General features: G+C 38.9%; 1 protein-coding gene across 1 annotated transcript in view; it reads right to left on the bottom strand.

Moving 5' to 3' along the window:
- Positions 1-25,524, bottom strand: part of LOC132398041 (teneurin-1-like) — a 742,532-nt gene that overhangs the window by 291,238 nt on the left and 425,770 nt on the right. The window contains exon 5 of the mRNA XM_059976960.1: positions 5,635-5,805. Coding sequence (XP_059832943.1) covers positions 5,635-5,805 — 171 coding nt within the window. The remainder of the gene's footprint in view (positions 1-5,634; positions 5,806-25,524) is intronic.

Consider the following 25,524-nt stretch of genomic DNA (forward strand, 5'->3'; position numbering starts at 1 on the left):
GCATGGTTTGAGAATAAGGGGTAGGTCATTTAGGACAGAGTTAAGGAAAAACTTCTCCCAGAGCATTGTGGGGGTCTGGAATGCATTGCCTCGGAAGGCAGTGGAGGCCAATTCTTTGGATGCTTTCAAGAAGGAGCTAGATAGGTATCTTATGGATAGGGGAATCAAGGGATATGGGGACAAGGCAGGAACCGGGTATTGATAGTAGATGATCAGCCATGCTCTCAGAATGGCGGTGCAGGCTCAAAGGGCCGAATGGTCTACGTCTGCACCTATTGTCTATTGTCAACCTTCGTATCATCTGCAAACTTGGCAACAAAGCCATCTATTCCTTCATCTAAATCATTTATATACAGCATAAAAAGAAGTGGTCCTAACGCCGACCCCTGCAGAACACCACTCGTCACTGGCAGCCAATCAGAAAAGGATACTTTCATTCTCACTCGTTTGCTCCTGATGAGGATAGAAGTTTATAGGGATTGGTGATCAGGGGTTGGGAGCTTAAAATGTTTGACGAGATCAAAAGAGTGTGAAATGTTACGCATGTAGGTTGGAGTGGACTAAAACAAAGGTGGGAAGGAGGGTGGGAAATAGAGTTGAAGTATGTGGACCTCAATTCAGAGGTGCAGGAGCAGGCACAAACAATAAGCTTATCCAGACAGTCAGGGTTGTGGATCTTGGGTACAAGAAAGAAATGAGCAACGTGGGATAAGGGAACTATGAGGTTGGTGGCAGTGGATGGGAGATCTCTAGTCAATAAAGTTAGTGATGGGGTAAGAGGCAAGGGGGTGATGCTCCTTATTGGGGTCTCTTTCATAGGGTATGTAAGAGAAGGTGTCTGAGAATTGCTGCCTTTTGTAAAACGAAATGTTAAATTGTTTATAACTAAAATAATTGAATCATCTGACAGTAATGTACATAAGATCAAGTTATTTTGCTAACAGGTGTTTATCCATTTTTATTTTTATTTTATTTAGAGGCAGAGCACGGAACAGACCTTTCTGGTCCATGAGCTCTACCACCGAGCAATTCATTGACTTAACCCTAGTCTAATCACAGGACAATTTACAGTGATTAAGCTATAAACCAGTACATCTTTGGACTGTGGGAGGAAAGCCCCATGCACACGGGAAGATGATACAAACCTTCTTAGAGAGAATGCTGGAATTGAACGGTGAGCCCAGATGCCCCAAGCTATAATAACATTTTGCTAACTACCCTACTATAGTACCCACTAGTCAACTTTCCAACATTGTTGGAAAAATAATCCTTCAGCTAATAATTTAAGAACTCCACCATGAATGGTCCCAAGCCTGGCTGTAAGAGGAAGATGGCTGGTTATGGGGCTAGCAACCACATTCTATAAAAACCTATTGTTACAGAAATGGCAACAGAAGCTCAAAGCCCTCATCCCTGGGAGAGGAAAGATCTGGGTATATGTGCAACACCTGGGGACAATTTGAAATAAGTATTAATTTATCTGCATATGGTCCCTAATGGACTATACTCCTTTGTTGGTTACTAACCAACTCATAAAATACTTACAGAATGCACTGAGAATTTTAATTTAATTTTATTTACAGATACAGCATGACAATGAGACTGCACAACACAATTACACTCCTGTGACCAATTAACCTACTAGCTTGATTATCTTTGGAATGTGGGAAGAATTCAGAGCACCCAGAGGAAGTCCACACGGTCACGGGGAGAACAGACATTGGCCAAATTGAACCTGGGTCGCAGGTACTTCATTAGCGCTTTGCTAACCACCACACTACCATAGCAGATAGCATAACACTGTTACAGCACCATGTTGTGCTCCTCTTTGTCCCTCTAATTTCTATTTTTGCAACCCCTACCCAGTCAGAAAAGGCTCTACATTTTCAGTGTTCTATATCTACCCTGTGCTTTTTTTATCAACCCCTCTATACTCCTTGACAAAGGGTCAATTGGATTTGCCTTTCTTATCCTTCTCTCTTATGGTTAGACAATAACTTTGATTTCTCAGTTTTTCACTTTCAAAGAACTCCCACTTCCTGACTGTAGATTGATTTTGGGGTTGTATTTTTGCATCAGTAAAAGATTGATTAAGTTTTAAAAAAAGTGTGTTAGGTTTATAACTAATGTGTTTTTTTAATGAAGATCAGAGCTCAGACATTAGTCTACATTAATGATTCAAGAAAAAGGTCTGAGTGCAAAATTTGCAGGAAATACCATGAGAGACATGAAAGTAGCTGTGAATACGACTCAAAGAGACTGAAGAAGACTTAGACTTGTTAAATTATGGGCAAGTAAGAGGCAGATGAGTATAATATGTTTTACATGAAAACATTCATTTTGGATATGTTTGAAACAGAGGGCAACATCCTAACTATTTAGAAAGATTTTTGATCTTCCCATATATGAATTATGTGAAATTAGCATTCAATTAATTAGAAAGGGAATCAGTATGGTAGCCTTGTTTGGAGTACAAGAGTAAGAAAATCTCACAATAATTATGCTGAACTTTGGTAAGGCCATGCCTAAAATTGTGGATAATTTCAGCTTCTTTATTTCAGGAATCATACACCTGTTTTGGAAGAAGTGCTATGAAGCTACATTAATTAGATTCCTGGATTGGAAGGATACTTCAATAAGGATATTGAATAGAAAGGATCCATCCTCTAGAGTTTAAAAGATTGAAAGGTTATTAAATTAAAATGTAAAATTATAAACAGGAGTTAACGGAGTGAATACTGAGAGGTTTTTTCAGTTGACTGGAAGCTTTAGACTGAGAGGAAATAATCTCAGGTTAAGAGGTCGGACACCAACGCAGCTGGAAGTAGACTCCTCAGTGGCTTGTGAATCTTTGGTATTCTTTAGAATTCTGGATTTGATAACCCAGAAAAACCAAAGCCAAGTTCAGGAGATGTTTGGCATCCAGGGGAAAATCAAGATAGAGTAAAGTGAAAGACTAGAGTAATGTTCTTCAGTGTTACTGCAGACTTCGGAAACTATGTGGCCAACTGTTCCTCTAATATTTTGTGTTCCTATGCTTATGAATTATCTTTTCAAAAAATTAATAATTTTTAGAATTCTAATTTTATAAAACCACATTTATAGTCTTCAAGTTTTAAAAAGATACAACACAATCCTAGTCTGGTGTGACATAAATATCCAAAGTGCAACTGACTAAGTAACTCAAGACTGGAATTTGGAGAAAAATGAAAAGCAAACTGCTGGTGGAATTCAATGCATCAAGCAGCATCCGTGGAAGCAAAAGATAGTCAATATTTTGGATCAAGGCTCTGCCAGAACATATTCCATCACTTTACCTTCATGGAAGTTGCTGGACCCTCTGAGTTCCTCCAGAAGATAATTAGCTGAAAGCAGAACACACCATGGCTTTTCGCTGGTATTTTATGTTTGATTATTGCATAAATTGTATGCTATATTAGCTTGCACAATGCCATAAGACTCTAAGACATGGAAGCAGAATAGGGCCAAGACAAAAGCTGCAGATGCTGGAAATCCAAGCAACACACACAAAATGCTGAGGGAACTCAGCAGACGAGGCAGCATCTATGGAAAAGAGTACAGTCGATGTTTTGCGCTGAGACCTTTTGACAGGACTGGAGAAAAAAAATCTGAGGAGTAGATTTAAAAGTTAGGGGAGGGGAGAGAGAAACACAAGGTGATAGGTGAAACGTGAAGTGGGAGGGATGAAATAAAGAGCTGGGAAGTTGATTGGTGAAAGAGATACAGGGCTGGAGAAGGGACAGTCTGATAAAAGAGGACAGAAGGCCATGGAAGAAAGAAAATGAGGGAGGAACACCAAAGGGAAGTGATAGGTGAGCAAGGAGAGAAGGTGAGAGAGGGAAAAGTTGATGGGGAATGATGAGGGGGGAATTACCGGAAGTTCGAGAAATCGCTGTTCATGCCTTCAGGTTGGAGGCTACCCAGACAGAATATAAGGTGTTGTTCCTCCAGACTAAGTGTGGGTTCATCATGACAGTGGAGGAGGCCATGGATAGACATATTGGAATGGGAATGCTAAGTGGAATTACAAAGGTGGCCGCATGGAGATGCTGCTTTTTCTGGAGGACTAAACATAGGCACTCGGCAAAACAGTCTCCCAATCTATGTTGGGTCTCACCAGTAAAGAGGAGACCACACTGGGAGCACCAGGCACAATATATGACTCCAACATACTCACAAGTGAAGTGCAGCCTCACTTGGAAGGACTGTTTGGGGCTCTGAATGGCAATGAGAGAGGAGGTGTAGGGGCCTTCAATCCTCTTCTGTCAGATTTGCCCTTCTCTGGCCCAGTATCTCTTTCACCAATCAGCTTCCCAGCTCTTTACTTCATCCCGCCCCCTTCAGGTTCACCAATTACTTTGTACTTCTCTCTCCCCTCCCCTCACCTTTCAAATCTGCTCCTCAGCTTTTCTTTCTCCAGTCCTGTGAAGGGTCTCAGCCCGAAATGTTGACTGTACTCTTTTCCAAAGATGTTATCACTGCTTTATTATCCCTTTCAACCCCATCCAGCTCCCTTCTCCGCATAACCCTTACAGATCAGGAACCTATCTCTGTCTTAACCATACACAGCTGGTTCTACTGCATAAAGCAGGAAATAAAGTACTAAAGAAAAGAAATCCACTGACAGCTTCAAAAAATTACCAGTTAATGGAAGGAATGGGTAGAATACAAAACCTGTTTTTATAAAAATAATCTTTAAAGCTGGAAGATGCGAACACTTTTGCTCCATATGCAGAAACTGACTATCTATTATCACATGCACTTTGTCTCAAACTAAATAGATTCATCGCTTTGGATAATGTCTGAAAAATCTTGTCCATAGTCAATTTGTAGTCAGGCAAAAAAGTACCATTTGATCCATATGAATAGTATACACATGAGAGAAAGAGATCTATGTTCCACGTCCTCTTGTGTGAGTACCTCATTGATCAGTGCTGAAAGGTAAGCTACATTTCTCCTGTGCTCTTCACTCATATAATTTCCACTGAAGAATACTATCCGTGAAACACAAAGTTGAATTTGCATGGCAATCAACACGCTAAAATAAGACAAGCTCTCCGTGTTTGAAGTATCATGTTCTTACTATGATCTGAATGACTGGATAATGTGCTGTTGCCGGAAGGAAACCATAATTTACTATCTCACTTATACAGAAAACAAATGATGCAAGTGCCTAAGTGACAGGACAGATTAGTTGTACTCTTCTCACATAAATTGCATTATGATAGTTTTAATTCCTTGGTCCATTAAACACTGACTAATCTATGTTTTATGGAATGACTTGTGCATACCTTTCCTCCCCTACCTCCTTCTGTCAAAAGTACTTGTAACAATTGTTCTTTGAGAGATACAAAACATAAACTAAAAAAAAAATCTGATTTCCTTTGATAAAATTAACCACCTGTAGTACTTATTGGCATTATTGTTTTTCATTATGTGTCAATGAAATAGTGCTCAGAGCTGTATCATATTCAAACAGTGTGCCATTTGTAGCATTAAAAATATCACTAAGCCCCAATCATAATGAAGGATTTTAACATCAGCATAGATAACCGGGGTTTTAAGTTATGGTTCCGCTCATCATTTTTTCACATTACTTAGGTATGCTGCTACCTTCAAGACCTCCTTTGTCTTTCAGGTCATCTTTGTTTGAGCCTTTTCCACCCTGGGGAGATGAGGTGATATCCAGATTTTCCAGCCCAGTGAAAGATTTGCTTCCCCCGTTCTCGTAGAGTTGTCCATGTACTGGCTGCAGCTGCCAGGTCAGGCCAAACAGGTGCACTGCTGTAAAACCAACAGGCAGGTTTTATTTATGTATGCAGATATCTGCGGTCAGTTAGACAGATTCAACATAGTGAAAAGATCGGACTCATTTACATGGGATTTCACGACTTACACTATATGATTTTCAGAAATGTGGAAAATGATTTGGCACAGTGGGAACACCTGTGACAAATCCAGTAACTTTTTACACTCACCATGTAAAGCATAATATGCTGCTTAATTTCTTAGCAGGTGTAAATGATAAATCATATTGCATTACTACACTTGTCCTGATCATAAAATGAAATGAATCTTTGAAAAAGAGGACTTTAGATGTCTGTACTAGATGTTCCACTTACATGGAAATGCTAGAGAAGAATATGTTTCCTCATTGCATTTTTCAAAATCTGGTCACTGTCTTTTTTTGATAAAATTACACTAAAGGATAGTATGCCACTTCTCACCTAAAGTTAAGAAAACCAGTTTAACAGATAAGTAATAAAACTCATCCAATGGCCTAACAGGTAAATAAATTGTACAAAGTCATACAGACCTTGATTATATTCCTGGTGTGTGCTTGCTGACTTATCTTACAAGGCAGTGATTACTCTGAAAAGGAACAGCACTGTCAGGGTTGTTAACTGCTATTGAATGAACTTTGGTGGTAACAGAGTAGTAAGGACAAGATTGGACTTGTCACTGATAACCTTCACATTAAACTCTGGAGGCAGCACCTTTTACTTAGGTAGTCACATGAAGAATGACAACTTGGATGAAGTGCCAAAAGATTACTCATGATTTGGCAACTGCATCTCAACGTGGGCAATATCTTAAGTAGGATTTTTCTTAGGTAGGTTACAAATTGTGCTTTATTCATTAAACACAACAAAAAAAGTAAAGACAATGCAAGCAATCTATACGACCAAGTCAAAATCTCAACACTTACTAATGTGCTAAAAAGCAAACATTGAATTATAAAAGACAGCGATAATAAACCTGATTCTAAAACTAATTTACTTCATCCTTTACTTATCATGGCAAGCTAATGATGCTGCTAGTAACACCAAAAAGATTAACTCCAGAAAGAACATGTGGTGAGATGCAAGAAGACATCTTCATTGTGAATATATTATTCCAAGATAACACATTTTCAAAAATAATAAACTTTCTGTGTCTGCCAATGATCAGTACACAAAAGAAGTCAAATTCTTTATATTTTAGATGAATATTTTCTTTCAGTAGACCAAAAGTTGTAAATCTTAGTCAATCATATTTGGTAGATGGATTGGCATTGAATACATCAATCTAGTAAGTTAATGGGAAGCAGGAACTGTAATCAGTCAAAAGTAATTAGGAAAGCATTATTACCAACACATGTTTGCATGTGAACTTTAGGCAGAAAGCTATAAAGCAAGCTGTTGGTTTTTGAGACAGTATATTAGTTTATTGACTCTCTTAAATAAATCTAGCGGACTACAAAAAGTAAGTTCAAAGTTGAAAGACCAAAGTAAATTTATTATTAAAGTACATATATGTCACCATATACAAGACTGAGATTCATTTTCTTGTGAGCAATCTCAGTAAATAAAAGAAACGCAAGAGACTCAATGAAAGAATTCACCCAATAGGACAGAAAGCAACCAATGTGCAAAAAAAAATCAATAAAATGTGCAAATACAAAAATAAAGAGAAAACAAAAGAAACAATAAAAGATTAAAAAAACAAACAAATGAATATATAAATAAATAAGCAATAGATATTGAGAATATGAGGTGAAGAATCCTTGAAAATGAGCCCATGGGTTATGCGAACAGCTCAGTGATGAGGTGAGTGAAGTTGGTTGAGTGTTGTAACTCTTTCTGAATCTGGTGTTGTGAGTCCCAAAGCTTCCATAACTTCTTCCTGATGGTAGCAGTGAGAAGAGAGCATGATGATGAATGCTGCTTTCCTGCAACAGAGCTCAAATGTAAGCGTGCTCTGTGGTAGTGGTGGTGGGGAGGGGTTGTGCATTACCCATGATGGACTGGGCTGTATCCACTACTTTTTGGCTTTTCTGTACAAGGGCATTGATGTTTTCAATCAGGTTGTGATGATGCAACCAGTTCATAGAATCTCCACCATGTACCTACAGAAGATGGTTAAAATTTTAGATAACATGCTGAATCTTCGCTAACTTCTAAGAAGGAGGAGACACTGCTGTGCTTTTTTCATAATGGCACTTAAATGCTGGGACCAGAATAGATCTTTTGAATTGATAGCATTAAGCAATTTAAAATTGCTAACCCTCTTCTCCTCTGATTCTCCGATCATGACTGCCTCATGGGCCTCTGGTTTCCTCCAGATGCTTATGTGAGAATGCTGTTCTTGGACTACAGTTCAGCGTTCAACACCATAATTCCATCCAGGCTCAACAAGAAGCTCAGAGACCTTAGCCTTGACCCTGCCTTGTGCAGCTGGATCCCGGACTTCCTGTCAGATCGTTGGCAGTTGGTAAGAGTGGGCTCCCTCACCTCCACCCCTTCTGACTCAATACAGGAGCCCCTCAGGGCTGTAACCTAAGTCCCCTCCTTTACTTCCTGTATACCCATGACTGTGTCGCCACCCACAACTCCAATCTGCTAATTAAATTTGCCGATGACATGACGTTGATTGGCCTTATCTCAAACAATAGTGAGGTGGCCTATAGGGAAGAAGTCATCTCTCTAACACAGTTTTGTCACAAAAATGAAGGAGCTGGTTGTGGATTATAGGAGGAATGGAAACAGGCTAACCCTTATTGACATCAATGGATCTGGGGTTGAGAGAGTAAAAAGCTTTAAGTTCCTTGGCATTCACATCACTGAGGACCTCACATGGTCTGTACACACCAGCTATGTGGTGAAAAAGGGATAAAAATACCTGTTTCATTTCAGTCAGTTGAGAAAGTTTGGTATGGGCCCCCAAATCCTAGGAACTTTCTACAGGGGCACAATTGAGAGCATCCTGACTGACTGCATCACTGCCTGGTATGGGAACTGTACCTCAATTGCAGGATTCTGCAGAGAGTGGAGCAGACAGCCCAGCGCATCTGTAGTTGTAAACTTCCCATGATTCAGGACATTTACAAAGATGGGTGTGAGAAAAGGGCCAAAAGGATCATTAGGGACCCAAGTCACCCCAACCACAATCTATTACTTCTGCTACCACCCGGGAAACAGTACTGCAGCATAAAAGCCAGGACCAACAGGTTCCGGGACAGCTTCTTCTACAAGTTCATCAAACTGATTAACTCACATTGATCTGAGTTTATTTCTATGTTACAATGACTGCTCTACTTATTATAAATTATTATGATTGCATATTGCACATTTAGACGGAGACATAATGTAAAGATTTTTACTCCTCATATACATGAAGGATTAGAAATGAAGTCAGTTCAATTCAATTCATTTCCTGAAGTCAATAATCATTTTCTTGGTCTTGCTGACATTGAGTGGGAGGTTGCCAGATTTTCAATTTCCCTCGCATACACTTATTTGGCACCACCTTTGATTCGGCCAATGACATTGGTGTCATCAGCAAACTGAAATATGGCATTGGAGCTATGCTTAACCTCACAATTATAAGTATAAAGTGACTAGCCACACTCATCTCTGCATTTTTTTAATGAAGTCTTTTGACAACGCGGTGTTTTCATTCGATCTTCTAAAGAGTTCTTGAAAATGCCCAGTCTACCGACTCAAAGTAATCCCATCATCACCCCTTAGTCTCTTACAACTAGCTCTTTGTTGTCCATGTCTTTGGAGCCTTGGTCTTTAGCCTTGGCCTGTATGCAGGTAGGTGGAGGATAGTTAAGTGATCAGAGTTTCCAAAATGCGGTCTTGGGGTGGAACATCAGGCATTCCTAAATCTAGAATAGCAGTGGTTAAGTGTATTGGGACCCCTGGTGCTGCAGGAGATATGTTGATGATAATTGGGCAGAGATTTCTTCAAACAAGCTTAATTGAAGTGCCCAATGATTATTTGAAATGCATCAGGGCAGGCCATTTCTTTTTTGCTAATCATGGCACTCAATACATCAAGTGATTCCTTAATATTGGCCTTTGGCTGCATATAAACTGCAGTGAGATCATGGAGGAAAGCTCTCTTGGTAAGTAGAATGAATGCATACTTAACTATCAGATGTTCCAGGTAGGGGGAACCAGAGTGCAACAAGACTCCTATGTTCAAGCATCGCAAAGAGTTTATCATGAAACATAGACCCCACCTTTTGCCTTTTCTGAATCAGAGTCCCGTCCATTGATGCATTGAGAAGCCCTTGGGCCTTGCCAATGTATCATGGATGTCCAGAGTGAGCCATGTCTCTGTGAAACACAGACCACAGCAATTCCTAATTTCCCTCCAATACAGCAAGCTTGCCCCTAGATACAGTAATCTAACCCTTAGATACTCCAGTGACTGTACATTTGTTATCAAGATGCTGGGTAGGGGAAGTTTCATTCAAATTTTCTTTTAAAGAAAATTCGTAACAAAATATTTTGAGATATATCATACCATAATTTTATCAGAAGCTGGTTGCTGCATCTGTTATGTAGTATGATAAAGTAGTCATTCCTTTTTATTTGATGGAGTTTTAAGATTTAGATTTAAAACACTTTGCATTCTTTCCAAGATGTTTTATTTTTGGCTTGGAAGACAGAGTTATATCAGCCGCAAAATAAACTACTTAGATTTCTTGGAAAGGTGTGTTTGGATTTAATTATAAATAAATCTATTTTCTTCACTATTTCCCTTTAATATGCTCTAAATCTATCACTGTTTCCAGAGGTACTTTGATAGCTTTGCCCAGCAATAAAAAGGATGAGAAGTGTCTATGAATTAACTTAAGTTGAGTCCACACTTCATTTTCAATCTAATTCTGCATTTTCACACGACAGAAGGATTACCCTAGAGGTAAGTGTGGTATAGTCAGCATTTTTATGTCAACTGAACTGCTTTTGTTAGTTTCTGAGTTCAGAGTCTATTATTTTATTCAAATTAACACCATTAATGCATACAGCAGGATGGATTGTTTTTGAGTTGTGCAGACTGGGAAGACAATACAAGAACTTTGGTGATAAGAAATTAAAAGCTTGCAAGGAAATCTTCTTAGTTTCCCATAATTTTAAATAGAGGAAGATTAGTCTGGAATTGACTCTGTTGTGGATGCCACTCAGATGATATATGCAAAACTTCTCAAGATAAATATAGATCCCAACAAAACTTTATACTATGTAATTTCTCATGAACAAAAAGATTATTTTTAACGCAAATCCATTTCTTACCTAACATTGAAGTCCTGCATTGCATCGATGGCATGCTCTAGTATTAGATATGCTTCACTTCCATGAGATCATAATGTAAGTGAAGGGCATGTCTTTCTCTCAGGCTAATGTAAAAGAACTCAGAATATTACTTTAAAAAAGAATTAGTGTAATTTGATTTGTTGTGTAGGTCAAATCCAACTTTGAATTAACCAAATTAAAATATATTGTTATTATAAAATTACTATTTAGAGGATCATGTTGTGCAGATCTTACAATGTTTCCCTTTCTTAGAACTATAGCATTTTGGAATCTATTGCGACATTGTATAATGCAACATAGATGTTGGTCATATTTTCCCCTCAGTGCTTTATCTCACTATGCTCCACACAAATTCTCTTTGTCTCCTTCATTGTTATAAAATGTGCATAATGCCATACTGCTAATTCACAGTTAACCTGACTTTGGATAAACTGATTGAAATAATTAGTTGCAGAGACAATGAAATATCATGGATTCTGCAAATTTGAAATGGAACTAGAAAATCTTGAAATACCACGCACAAAATGCTTGAGAAACTCAACAGGCCAGACAGCATCTATGGAAAGCAATAAATAGTTGATGTCTTGGGCCTTCATCAAGAATGGAAGGGAAGGGGGAAGAAGTCAGAATAAGAAAGTTGGTTGGAGGGGAAGGACTACAAGCTAGAAGGTGATAGGTGAGAGGGAAGGTAGATGAGTGCATTAAGGGGGAATGAAGTGGGAAGCTGGGAGGCGATAGATAGGAAGAGTTAAGAAGAAGGAATCTAGTTGGAGAGAAGAGTGGACTATGGGAGAAAGTGAAGGAAGAGAGGCACCAGGGGAAGGTGATAGCCAAAGGAGCTGGAGTGGGGAACTGAAGAAAAGGGAAGAGGGATGGAGAAAATTAACAGATGCTAGACCAGTAGATTAGTCAATGACTATGGAGAAGGAAGCAGAGTTTACAATGTGGATTTTTTATTGGTAATGATGGTAAAATTATTGGCAATTGTCATCACAATACCAAAAAAAAATGACAGTTTTATTGTGATTTCCATTCAGATATATTTTAAAATTGAAGCCTCAAAACTGCTGCCTGTGATTCAATTTCTTCCACAGAATACACTACTTTGTAGCCTTCTTCAATAGAGTTAAGAGAATTCAAATGGCATCAATTAACTTGCTGTAAAATACAGTTTGTATCACAAAGTTTGAATAAGATTTTAATAATACAATAGAAGCAAGAGTGGGTCATTTGGCCCTTCGTGGCTGCTCTGCTACAAAGATCAAGATCGTTCCTCTCCTTCACCCCTGCTTCATTTTGCTCTGTATTGCTTTTCATTCCTTAATATCAAAAGATATGAGGGGTGGAGCTAGGTTTCAATGAGATCATTTTTCATGTTTCTAGACAACACACGCCAAGTCTACTCACTCTCTGCTCACATAACAAAGCCCTAATCCAGGAATCAGTCTGATGAACAATGTTCCCTCTGATTATTTGTACAGCTGTGCAGACCAACCATTGCTCTGAGCCAGAAATTTTTACACCTTGAAAACTACATGGCACATTTTATGATAGAAAATTCCACCTGCACAGCATCAAAGACTATGAGCAGGGGTGCATTTCAGTGACTGTGTGGCTATGCACCTATGCAGCTTGGAGGGAACAGTGCTGATGAATCATTATTACATGTCCTATGAAGTGGCAAATATATCTTTTTTCAGGTAAGGAGATCAAAATTGCACATAATCCTCCAAAGCACTATAAAATCACAATAAGACCTCTGAACTCCTATAACTCAATTCATTTTTGAATATAGGCCAATATACTCCTTGCCTTTCCAGCTGATGCCTGTACCTAATAATATTCAGCTGGGATTAATGGCCAGCAAAATCTCTGCCTCCTCCAAAAGTTAACAAACTTGAAAGTTAAAGACTTTGAGATATAACCATATATCCATATAACAATTACAGCACAGAAACAGGCCATCTTGTCCGTGCTGAATGCTTACTCTCACCTAGTCTCACTGACCCGCACTCAGCCCATAATCTTCCATTCCTTTCCTGTCCATATACCTATCCAATTTTGCTTTAAATGACAATACTGAACCTGCCTCTACCACTTCTACAGGAAGCTCATTGCACACAGCTACCACTCTCTGAGTAAAAAATTCCCGCTCATGTTACCCTTAAACTTTTGCCCCCTAGCTCTCAGCTCATATCCTGTTATTTGAATCTCCCTTACTCTCAATGGAAAAAGCCTATCCACGTCAACTCTATCTATTCCTTTCATAATTTTAAATACCTCTATCAAGTCCTCCTTCAACCTTCTACGCTCCAAAGAATAAAGACCTAACTTGTTCAATCTTTCTCTGTAACTTAGGTGCTGAAACCCAGGTAACATTTTAATAAACCTTCTCTCTATGCTCTCTATTTTGTTGACATCTTTCCTATAATTCGGTGACCAGAACTGTATACGATACTCCAAATTCGGCCTTACCAATGCCTTGTACAATTTTAACATTACATCCCAACTCCTATACTCAATGCTCTGATTTATAAAGGCCAACATACCAAAAGCTTTCTTCACCACCCTATCCACATGAGATTCTACCTTCAGGCAACTATGCACCATTATTCCTAGATCACTCTGTTCTACTGCATTCTTCAATGCCCTACCATTTACCATGTATGTCCTAATTGGATTAGTCCTACCTAAATGTAGCACCTCACACTTATCAGCATTAAACTCCATCCGCCATCGCTCAGCCCACTCTACTAACTGGCCTAAATCTCTCTGCAAACGTTGAAAACCTACTTCATTATCCACAATGCCACCTACCTTAGTATCATCTGCATACTTACTAATCCAATTTACACCCCATCATCCAGATCATTAATATCTTAGATTTCATCTTAATTTTAAGTCTTGTGTCTAAATTTCACTCTCAATAGGTTTAAAAAAGTTAACATTGTGCTTTTGCTTTCTTAATTTGGCATATGAAAATTCCATACTGTTACTGAATACTTACCTAGTTTGATAACATCAGAGTTATTGTTCACAACATTTCTCACTGAACAAATATCCAGCAATGACAATAATGGCTAAGAGGAGGTTGGTGGCACAAAAATTGTAATACATAGGCAATTATTCAGAAACTAGCCATAAACATCATAGCAACACACACAATAAAGAGCTTTGACCATTTGGGATTGATTAGCAAGAGCAAATTAAAGGAAGGCAGGGGCAAGCACAGTGGTCATTGTTGTAGTTGCAGTTTTCTGAACAGATAGATTCAGGGTGGTGATATTGAGGCTTTAGCTCTTCAAGGCTTCAGTCAGAGAAAGCAATGGAAAGAAAAGCTCAATGAGGTTTTTTTCCCTTCCCTTCTTTATAGCTTTTCAGCTAGGACAGTAGAGATGCCAGGCTGGATAACTGAATGTGCTCCTCTTGCGGGATTGTGGGAAGGCAGGCAGACCTTCAATGTCCCTGACAACTACAATTACAAGAAGTGCATCTATCTGCAGCTTCTAGCAAACTGCATTAAGGAGTTGGAGCTGGAACTGGATGAACTCTGATCATTTGAGAGGGTGATAGATAAGACACATAGAGAGTTAGTTACACCCAAGGTGAAGGACACAGGAGACTGGATGACAGTCAGGAAGGGGAAAGGGTTTAAGGAGCCAGTGTAGAATGTCCCTGTTGCCATCTCCCTGAATAAAAAGTATCTCACTTTGAATACTGTTGCGCGGTGTTGACCTGACAGAGGAAAGTCACAGTGGTGGATCTTTGGCGCCGAGTCTGGCTCTGTGACTCAGTGGGAGGGGTGGGGGGGAAAATAAAAAGCAAGCTGTGATGTTAATTAATGGAAGAGACAGGAGAGTCTGTGGGAGAGAACGAGATTCCTTCATGGTATTGTGCCTCCTGTGTGTCAGGGTCTGGGATGTCTCGGATCAAGCCCTCAGCATGCTTAAGTGGGAAGGTAAACAACCAGAAGTTATGATCCACATTTGTACCAATCACATGGGTGGGATAAGTGACCAGGTTTCACTCGTTTTGCTTTGTTGTATTCCCTCTCTTTTGTTTTTTTACATTTGCTTTGACTTCCCTTGTCAGCTACTGTTGTACTATTTTGCCAATTGAGATTTTTTTCATTTTTGAAATACATCTGTCCTGCGCCTTCCTTATTTTTCCCAGAAACTTACACAATTGCTGCTTTGATGAGGTTTCAGGGTACTTGAAGACATATGATAAATCAACAGTAGTCAGTATGGTTTCCTTAATGGAAAGTCTCGCCTGACAGATCTGTTGGAATTCTTTGAAGAAATAACAAACAGGATAGACAAGGAAGAATCGATTGATATTTTATACTTGGATTTTCAGAAGGACTTTGAGGAGATGTCACATGTGAGGCTGCTTAACAAGCTATGAGCCTATGGTATTACAGAAACGATACTAGCGTGGTGAAGCAGTGGCTGATTGGTAGAAGGCTAAGATAAAGGAATGAAGGGAGCCTTTTCTCATTTGGTGCCAGTGACTAATGGTGTTTCACAGGGGTCTGTGTTGGGACCAATTCCTTTTACATTATATGTCAATGATTTGGGTGATGAAATTGATGGTTTTGTTGCAAAGTTTGCAGGTGATATGAAGGTAGGTTGAGGGGCAAGTAGTGTTGAGGAATTGGGATGCTCCAGAAGGTCTTAGACAGATTTGGAGAATGGGAAAAGAAGTGGCCGATGGAATACAATGTTGGGTCATGCACTTTGGTAGAAGAAATAGAAGGGTCAACTATTTACTAAACGAAAAGTAAACATAAAAAGCTGAGATGCAAAGGGACTTGAGAGTCTTTGTGCAGTATTCACTAAAGGTTATTTTGCAAGCTGAGTTTGTGGTGAGGAAGGCAAATGCAACGTTAGCATTCATTTCAAGTGGACTAGAATATAAAAGCAAGGATGTTATGTTGAGACTTTGTAAAGCACTGTTGAGGCCTCAAGGAGTATTATAAGTCTCCTTTGTAAGTCTCCTCAAGGAGTATTGTAGGTCTCCTTTCTTAGAAAGGATATGCTGAAACTGCAGTGGGTTCATGAAAATGATTCCATGATTGAATGGCTTGTTATATGAAGAGCATTTGAAGGGTTTGGGCCTGTATTCACTAGAATTCAGAAAAGTGAGGGGTGGCCTCATTGAAACTTACTGAATGGTGAAAGGCCTTGATAAAGTGGATGTGGAGGGATGTTTCCTATGGTGGGAGAGTCTAAGACCAGAGGACACCATCTCAGAATGGAGATGAGGAGGAAGTTCTTCAGTCAGAGAGTGGTGAATCTGTGGAATTATTTGCCACAGGCAGGTGTGGAGATCAAATCTTTATATATATAAGACAGATGCTAATAGTTTTTTGATTGGTCAGGACATTGATTCCCCTCTCTGAACTCTCCTCATGAATGATCATGCAAAGTGTTACTTCTCCAGCACCTTTCAAAGATTGCTGCTTTGTTTCCTAAATAGTCTTTCCTTTTTCACTCTTTTCCTGTTGACCTTGGTATATATCCTAACTGCCTGGCCGTTGCCACACAGATAGTCAGGATGTGTCAGACCTTAAAGGAAACGCTCTTATGTCAACTGAGAACAGTTGTATAAAAGGCTGCCAATGAGCTGACAAACATGAGGAAAGAGCACAGAACTCGATAGGATAGATTAAGGAAATTCTGAAAGCATCTTGATTACCTTTTTGGCAAAGACTATGCAGTTTGGATTTTATCATCTATCAGAAATCACACCGGATCCATCAGTTCCAGATAATAAAATTATTTTTACTGTATTTCTGGCCAATTTAGCTGTTACTTGCAGTGGAACTGGTTAGTTATGAGCTCCAAGCATAGCATATGGTTAATACTACAAATTAAGCAAGGACCTTAATACTGAATGTGGCAAATTATTTTAAGTGTTTTAAGAAGTAATAGAGAACACAAGAGTTGAGATCTTTATTGCGGCACATATAGGTCTGGTCATAGTAAACACGTGCTTTTTCAGGTTATGTTCTTGCCAATGGTGGTTGTTGACATTAACCCAACAGGATTATGACTGAATGTACCTAAATCAGAATCCTACCAAAACAGTTTTGGTTGGAAGTATGGGTCTTGTGGTTGAGTGTTATGTTGACAACAGTAAGGCTTTCATTTGGGACTGATAGTTAGTGCCATGCATTAGGTGGCATGAGGTTAACTCGCAGCATAATCATTCCGAGATAATATGATGGCAACGCCTACCTGCATTCTAATATCGACTGCTTCTTCATTTGGCCCTTGAGCTGGTGGACAAGGGTGCTGAGGTGATGCTCAGTAACATATGTGCAATCTTCATAACATCCAGAAGCAGCCTCCCTGGGTCAATGCCTGCCCTATCTAATTACTCTACTTTCAAATCCTCTGCTATCCCCACTTCTTGTGATGATCAACATTAAGCATACACAGAAATGCATGATGACTTCTTTGGGATGTAGTTGCAGGACAGCTCTGAAAGTTCCAGAAAACATAATTACATCAGTGGCCTCAGACAAATCTCTCTGTTACAGGTCAGTGTAACCACATGAAAAAGTTACTATTGCAACTTTAAGTGCAATAAGTTGCTATTGTGCTCTTGAGCATATCCGAAAACCTGAATGAAATTAGAAATCAAAAGTTGAGTTCTTTATTTTCTAGCTCTCCTCAATTCTCTATCACTCAACGGCAAGATATTCTTTCAAAGAAACATATTCTGTCTCAACTGCCTCCATATCAAGATACAAGAAACAGCAGATGCTGGAATATGGAGCAACAAACAATCTATTGGAGAAACTTAGTGGGTTGAGCAGCATCTGAGGAAGAAAAGAAATTAGTCCTGATGCAAGTTTTCAACCTGAAATATTGGTAGTTTCTTTCTCCCAACAGATCTGCTCGACCTGTTGAATTACTCTGATAGATTGTCTGTGCTCTCATAGCAAACCTGAGAGCAACTGAACAACTTCTTAAATAGAACAGGAACAAGGCTCATGACTGTTGTTAAATCTGCTTTCCTCTGTGCTCTCCATATTGTATTATTCTCCTATACTTGAATCATTTTGACAGAAGAGGCTCCATTTAGAAACTGCATTAGGGCAATGTCATCCCTGCATCTTTTGAGGGCTAAAGATACAATGAAATCCATGATTTTCCATTACATTAGCAATGTGGGTATCAATGGCTGATTCTATTTTTCGACTGATTTTACAGTATGCATCAACCATTACGCAATTGAACTTCTCACCCCATCTCTCTGGGCAAGTGCTGTCTGACTTGCTGCATGTTTCCAGCATTTTCTGTTCATGTCATTGAAAAAAGAAATCAATGGATTGCTTTTTATTATCCAGAGGGCTTGTGAACTTATAGACTGTCCTTTCAACTTTGGCTATGTGAAAATTGATTCTTATATTGAGGAAATGACTCATTCACTTGGTAATGACTTGAAAATCCAATAAAATTTCAGTGGAAAGTGGTGTCATTTCTAATCACACCTGATTAACAGTCAATTAGCAATGTGGACACAACTGTCACTTACACTCAGATTTAGACTTAGATGAAAAAAAACTAATGAAGGAAGTTGAATTTTTAAAATAAGTTATGGACTGTCACTTCAGAAAACTAAGTAGATGAATTAATATTTGGAGACAGAAGAGTCTACAGATGCAAGTCAGGCAGCATTTGTGGAGGCAGAAGGAAAGTCACCTTTTTGGGCTGAGTGCTGATGACAAAATACATTTAATATAAAGCAATGCCATTGCCTTGTCATTTTAAATGAGAAACAAAGGGAATACGTGGTTTATGATCAACAATTCAATGTCATTTAAATAGGATCTAATTAAAAATAATATTCCACATTAATAATATTTTCATTATTTTGCTCTAATGGAATTGCTTGATATTCAAAAGCTGCCAACATACACACTTCGTAATTTCCTCTTTCTGTTATCTTTTAATCCCTAATCAAACAATATAAGATTCTAGCTTGAGACTACAGCTGGTGTAAATCTAAACTATGTGTTTTGGGAAAGATGGGCTAGGATTTGACAGGCTACAATATATGTAGAAACTCTAATGAAGAATGTGAAGTTGGCATGGTATTTCATTTAGACAGAGAGGCTATAGGCCAACATTTCCTGCAGTGTGTCAATAACAGCATCGTTGGTGATAATTGCATTGTTGTCTGAGACTTTATCAGGCAAACTTCAGTAAGCAGATTGCAGTTCAGAGTTCAAAGTAAATTTATTATCAAGGTACAAATATGCCACCATATTCAACCCTGAGATCCATTTTCTAGTGAGCATTCACTGTAGATACAAAGAAACACATTAGTCAATGAAAAACTACACATAAACATAGAAAAAAATGTGTAAAAGACAACAAGTTGTGCAAATACTAAAAGAGAAACCGATTAATAATGATAATAATGATAAATAATAAAAAAATACTTTGAACATGATTTGTATCATCCTTGTGGAATCAGTTCAGTGTTGAGGTGAGTGAAATTATCCATATTGGTTCAGGTGATGGTTGAAGGGTAATAATCGTACCCGAACCCAGTGATGCCAGGCATTCAAACATTATGGGCTCCCCATGGAGCCTACAAAATGTAATTAGGCCTTCAGTGCCGGCAATTTTGGTTGAGGGAAAAACCCTGGTTTATTTGCTATCCTACCAGTGGATTTGGAGGGATCTGGAGATTTTTGCAGAAGTTGAGTATGAATAAACACACACACACACACACACACACACACACACACACACACACACACACACACACACACACACACACACACACACACAAACACACACACACACACACACACACACACACACAGTCCATGTACTTGGATAATAAGTTTATTTTGACTTTGACCTGCCATGCTGACTGTGTTGCCCAGCAAACTAGTCTTATCTGTCCGTCTTTGACATAACCCTCTAAGTCTGTCCAATCGTTGTGCTTTAATGTTGTAGCCATCACTGAATCGTGGCTGAACGATGCCTGTATTTAGGAGCTGAATGTCTAAGGTTACACAGCATATCAGAGGAATAGGGAAATAGTCAGAAGGGGTGGTGTGGTTCTACTGGTAAAGAATGGCATTAAATCAGTGGAAAGATGTGACATAGGATCCGAAGGTGTTGAATCCTTGTGGGTTGAATTAAGAAACTGTAAGGGTAAAAGGACATTGATGGCAGTTATATACAAGTCTCCCAACAGTGGCTGGGAGTGGATCACAGACTATAAACAGGAAATAGAAAAGGCTTGTCAAAAGGGCAGCGTTATGGTAGTCATGTGACATTTTAACATGCAGGTCGATTGGGAAAATTAAGTTAGTAATGGATCTCAAGAGAGTGAGTTTGGTTAATGCCTAAGAAATAGCTTTTTAGAGCAGCTTGTCGTTGAGCCTACTAGGTGTTCAGCTATACCGAATTGGATGTCATGTTATGAACCCGGGGCGTTTAGGAAGCATAAGGTAAAAGAACCCTTAGGAACCAGTGATCACAATATGATTGAGTTCAACTTGAAATTTGATAGGGAGAAAGTAAAGTCTGATTTCACAGTATTTCAGTGGAGTAAGGGAAATTACAGTGGTATGACAGAGAAGTTGGCTAAAATAAATTGGAAGGAGCTGCTGGCAGGGATGTCAGCAGAGCAGCAATGGTGAGTATTTCTGGGGAAAATGAGGAAGGTGCAGGACATGTGTATTCCAAAAATGAAGAAATACTCAAATGGTAAATTAGTACAACCATGGCTGACAAGGGAAATCAAAGCTATTACAAAAGCAAAAGAAAGGGCATACAACAAAGCAAAAATTGGTGGGAAGATACAGGACTGGAAAGATTTTTAAAACCTACAGAGAGCAACTAAAAAAATATCATCAGAAGGGAAAAGATGAAAATATGAAAGCAAGCTAGCAAATAATAGCAAAGTAAATAGTGAAAGTTTTTTCCCAAGAATGTTAAAAATAAAATAAAAGAGAGGCATTGATCATGCGAATAGTCAGAGGCTTTTTCCCAGGGCTTAGAAAAATAGAGGGCTATGGGTAACCCTAGGTAATTTCTCAGGTAAACACATGTTTGGCACAGCTTTGTGGGCTGAAGGGCCTGTATTGTGCTGTAGGTTTTCTATGTTTCGATGAGACAAGGAGATGGCTGATGAACTAAATGAGTATTTTGCACCAGTTTTCACTGTGGAAGACACTAGCAGTATGCCTGCTGTTGTAGTGTGTGAAGGAAGACAAGTGAGTGCAGTTACTGTTACAAGGGAGAAGGTGCTCAAAAGGCTGCAAGACCTAAGTGTACATGAGTCACCTGGACCAGATGAACTGCACCCTATGCTTCTGAAAGAGATAGTGTTTGAGATTGTGATGGCATTAGAAATGATCTTTCAAAAATCATTGGATCCCGACATGGTGCCAGAGGACTGGAAAATTGCAAGTCTCACTCCACTCTTTAAGAAAGGAGGAAGCAGCAGAAAGCAGATAGTCCAGTTAGCCTGACCACAGTGGGGGATGATGTTAGAGTCAATTGTTAGAGATGATGGAGTACTAGATGACACAGGACAAGATCGTACAATGTCAGAATGGTTTCCCTCAGGGAAAATCCCGGCTGACAAATCTGTTGGAATTCTTAGGAGATTACAGGTAGGATAGATAAAGGGTATGTAGTGAATGTAGTAGATTTGGTCTTTCAGAAGGCCTTTGACAAGGTGCCACACATGAGACTGCTTACCAAGTTAAGAGCCCATGGTATCACAGTAAAGTTTCTAACATGGTTTGAGCATTGGCTGATTGGTAAGAGGCAGGGAGTGGGAATAAATGGATCCGTTTCTGATTGGCTGCCAGTGACTAGTGGTTTTCTGCAGGGGTTGGTGTTGGGACCACTTCTTTTTATGCTGTATATAAATGATTTAGATGATGGAATAGATGACTTTGTTGCCAGGTTTGCAGATGATACAAAGATTGGTGGAGGGGCAGGAAGTGTTGAGGAAACAGGTAGGATGCAGAAGGACTTAGACAGATTAGGAGAATGGGCAAGAAAGTGGCCAATGAAATACGATGTTGGAAAATACATCATCATGCACTTTTGTAGTAGAAATAAATGCATGGACTATTTTCTAAATAGGGAGAAAATCCAAAAACCTGAGGTGCAAAAGGACTTGGGAAACCTTGTGCAGAACACCCTAAAAGTTAACTTGCAGGTTGAGTTGGTGGTGAAGAAGGCATACGCCATGTTAGCATTCATTTCAAGAGGTCTCGAATACAAGAGCAGGATGTAAGGCTGAAGCTCTATAGGCACTGGTGAGACCTTACCTTGAGTATTGTTGAAAGATTTGGGCCCCTCATCTTAGAAAAGACGTGCAGGCATTGGAGAGGGTCCAGAGGAGGTTCACAAGGATGATTCCAGGAATGAAAGGGTGATTATATGAGGAACATTTGATAGCTCTAGGTCTGTATATACTGGAATTCAGAAGGACGGTGGTGGGCGGGTGGGGGGGGGGGGTGGATCTCATTGAAACCTTTCAAATGTTGAAAGGCCTAGTCAGAGTAGATGTGGAAAGGATGTTTTCCATGGTGGGAGAGTCCAGGACAAGAGGGCACAGACTCAGAATAGAGGGGCACCCTTTCAAAACAGAGATGGGGAGAAATTTCTTTAGCCAAAGGATGTTGAATTTGTTGCTACATCCAGCAGTGGAGGCCAGGTCATTGGGTGTATTTAAGGCAGAGATTGATAGGTTCTTGATTGGATATGGCATCATAGGTTATGGGGAGATGTCCAGGAACTGGAGTTGAGGAGCAGAAAAAAATAGATCAGCCAAGATTGAATGGTGGAGTAGACTCAATGAGCCAGATGGCTTAATTCTGCTCCTGTCTTATGGTCTTAATTACTTTTAACTTTTGCTAATATGCCTACTTCAACCACTATTTCTGACAGCTCAGTCCAAGTACAAACCACAATTTCACAAGAAGCAGCTGTCCCGATACCCCATTTAAATCTCTTATCTTTGATCATAAACCTGTGCCCTCTGGATTTTAGGACACCCTCCCTGGGGAAAAGATTATGGCTTTCAACCTGTCAATGTCCCTCATAATCCTATATACCTTTGTCAGATGACCTCTCAGTCTATTATGTTTCAGGACTATTCTATGCAACCTTTGCTTGTAAGTCAAGCTCCCAAGTACAGGTAACATGCTGTTCATCTGATGTGAGCCTCTGATAATTCATTTTTGCTGATTTCCCAAGAAACAATAAATATGATATGGAAATGATCATTATCATGTTGCATCCCAAGAAAGATTTAGTTTTCATTTGAATATCCCTGAATTAAAAGGGTTATGTGAGTCAATTTTCAGACAATGATGTCACACATGGCCAGACACTGTCATTTTAAATTTTAGCTTTAAATTTTATTTTCCAGACTAGTTCTACTTGAGTTAGAGACACATATTTAATATTTCCCAATCACTACCAAAGGCCATTGAACTATTCTGCAATAATGAACAAGAGCTTTAGTTAAATGGTGAGCTTAGCTATAAGCAGAAAGATGTAATGTATTTAAAAGAAAAAAAAATGAGTAGCTAGTGGGAGAATTATATAACAAAAGATTGAAGTTATTAGTCAGCCCTAAGCTGATTTTTATTTCCAGGTTGAATTCAATTAGTAGATCATTGCAGTTACTAGTCAGTATCTATAGAAAAAAATGTACGTAGTTGCCGTGTTTACACTCCAAGAGGCAGACTGTTTTAAGGTACAAGAAAAGGATGACTAATTTAATTCATAATTATGTTTTGACCTGCACTGGGATAGGATAGGCAGACTTTACTAATGCCGGCTCTAAAATCTCTGCTTCTCTCCATTACAGGAGGCACAAGAATCTGCAGACATTGAAATTTGGAGAAACAATTGGCTGGAGGAACTAGTAGATCAAATAGCAGTGGGGATAGGGGTAGGGGGAGAATTGTTTATTTTTCAGTGTGAAACCCTGAGTCAGGAACCTAACGTAGAGAGGGGAAGTATTGAAACTGATGATTGATGGCCTAAGGATGTGGGAATATTGGCTGAACCAGGTAGGGGAAGAGACAGCATGAAGTTGGGAGACAGAGATAAGTGGTTGGGGGGGACCGAGGTGGCCGGGTGTTAGGTAGAACCAGACAAGAAAAATGAGAGGCAGATGGATTGAGGTGGTTGGTCAGGAGGGTGAATGTGGAGGCAGCTGCTGGAGCAGGTGTTATGAACACAAATACTGTTAATGGAATGTAATATGTAACAGTGGAGGTAATGGAAACAATTAGAGGAAAGGTGAATGGCAGGTGAACTGGAATGAAGGGTGGGAGAGCCAAGCCTGTGTCTGGATTCTGTATATAGTAGGTGGATGAAACCAGGCGGAGGAAGGCAACAAAATCGTGTGATGGTAGTGAAGTGGGAAAGGTGAATGAATGAATGAATGAATGAAATTTTATTTTGGTCAGTACAAACATAACATAAAACATAATTCTCAACAATGATTGCATAAAACAACAAAAACATTAAAACAGACCAAAAGGGTGTAGGCTGAAGCTACAGCTTACTATACCTACCCTTCTTACTTATACAAAAACATATTTGGCATCAATCTTCACATCAAAACAAAAAAATTCATAATCTTTTAACACAAAAATCCAATTCCAAGTATCATTTATTCACATTACTCCCATTAATTTTAAATCATGTATTTTATATTTGTTCATTAAATTATTTTTTAAACTTGTTAAGTGTGGTGCATGTTTTTAAATTCTCACTACAACTGTTCCATAGATTCACCCCTCTGACAGAAATACAATGATTTTTTACATTTGTTCTTATCCTTTGTTTTTGAAATACATGTTCCTCTCAAATCATGTTGACTTTCTCTCATTTTAAACAACCTCTTGATACTTTGTGATAACTGTCCATTTTTTACTTCATACATAATTTGTAATATTTTAAAATCTACAAGATCTCTGAATTTTAAAGTGTTTAGTTGAATAAATCGTGGGTTGGATGGCTCATAATAATTTGTCTTATTTACAATTTGTATGGCTTTCTTTTGGAATAGAAAAATTGAGTTTGTATTTGTTTTGTATGTATTTCCCAATCCCTCGACACAGTAAGTCATGTATGGGACTATAGGTGAACAGTATAATGTATACAAAGATTCCTGATTTAAGAAATCTTGCGCTTTGTACATTATTGCAATAGATTTTGTCATTCTTGCTTTAACATAATTTATATGTGGTTTCCAGCTTAATTTATCTATTACCACTCCTCAAAATCTGGTTTCAGATACCTTACCAATTTCAATGTCATTTATTCTAAGACTACTTTCGGTGCACGGTTTCCAAATATTATGAATTTAGTTTTTCTTAGATTCAGTGATAATTTGTTAG

This window comes from Hypanus sabinus, chromosome 8 (assembly GCF_030144855.1).
Source record: "Hypanus sabinus isolate sHypSab1 chromosome 8, sHypSab1.hap1, whole genome shotgun sequence".
Lineage (NCBI taxonomy): Eukaryota > Metazoa > Chordata > Chondrichthyes > Myliobatiformes > Dasyatidae > Hypanus > Hypanus sabinus.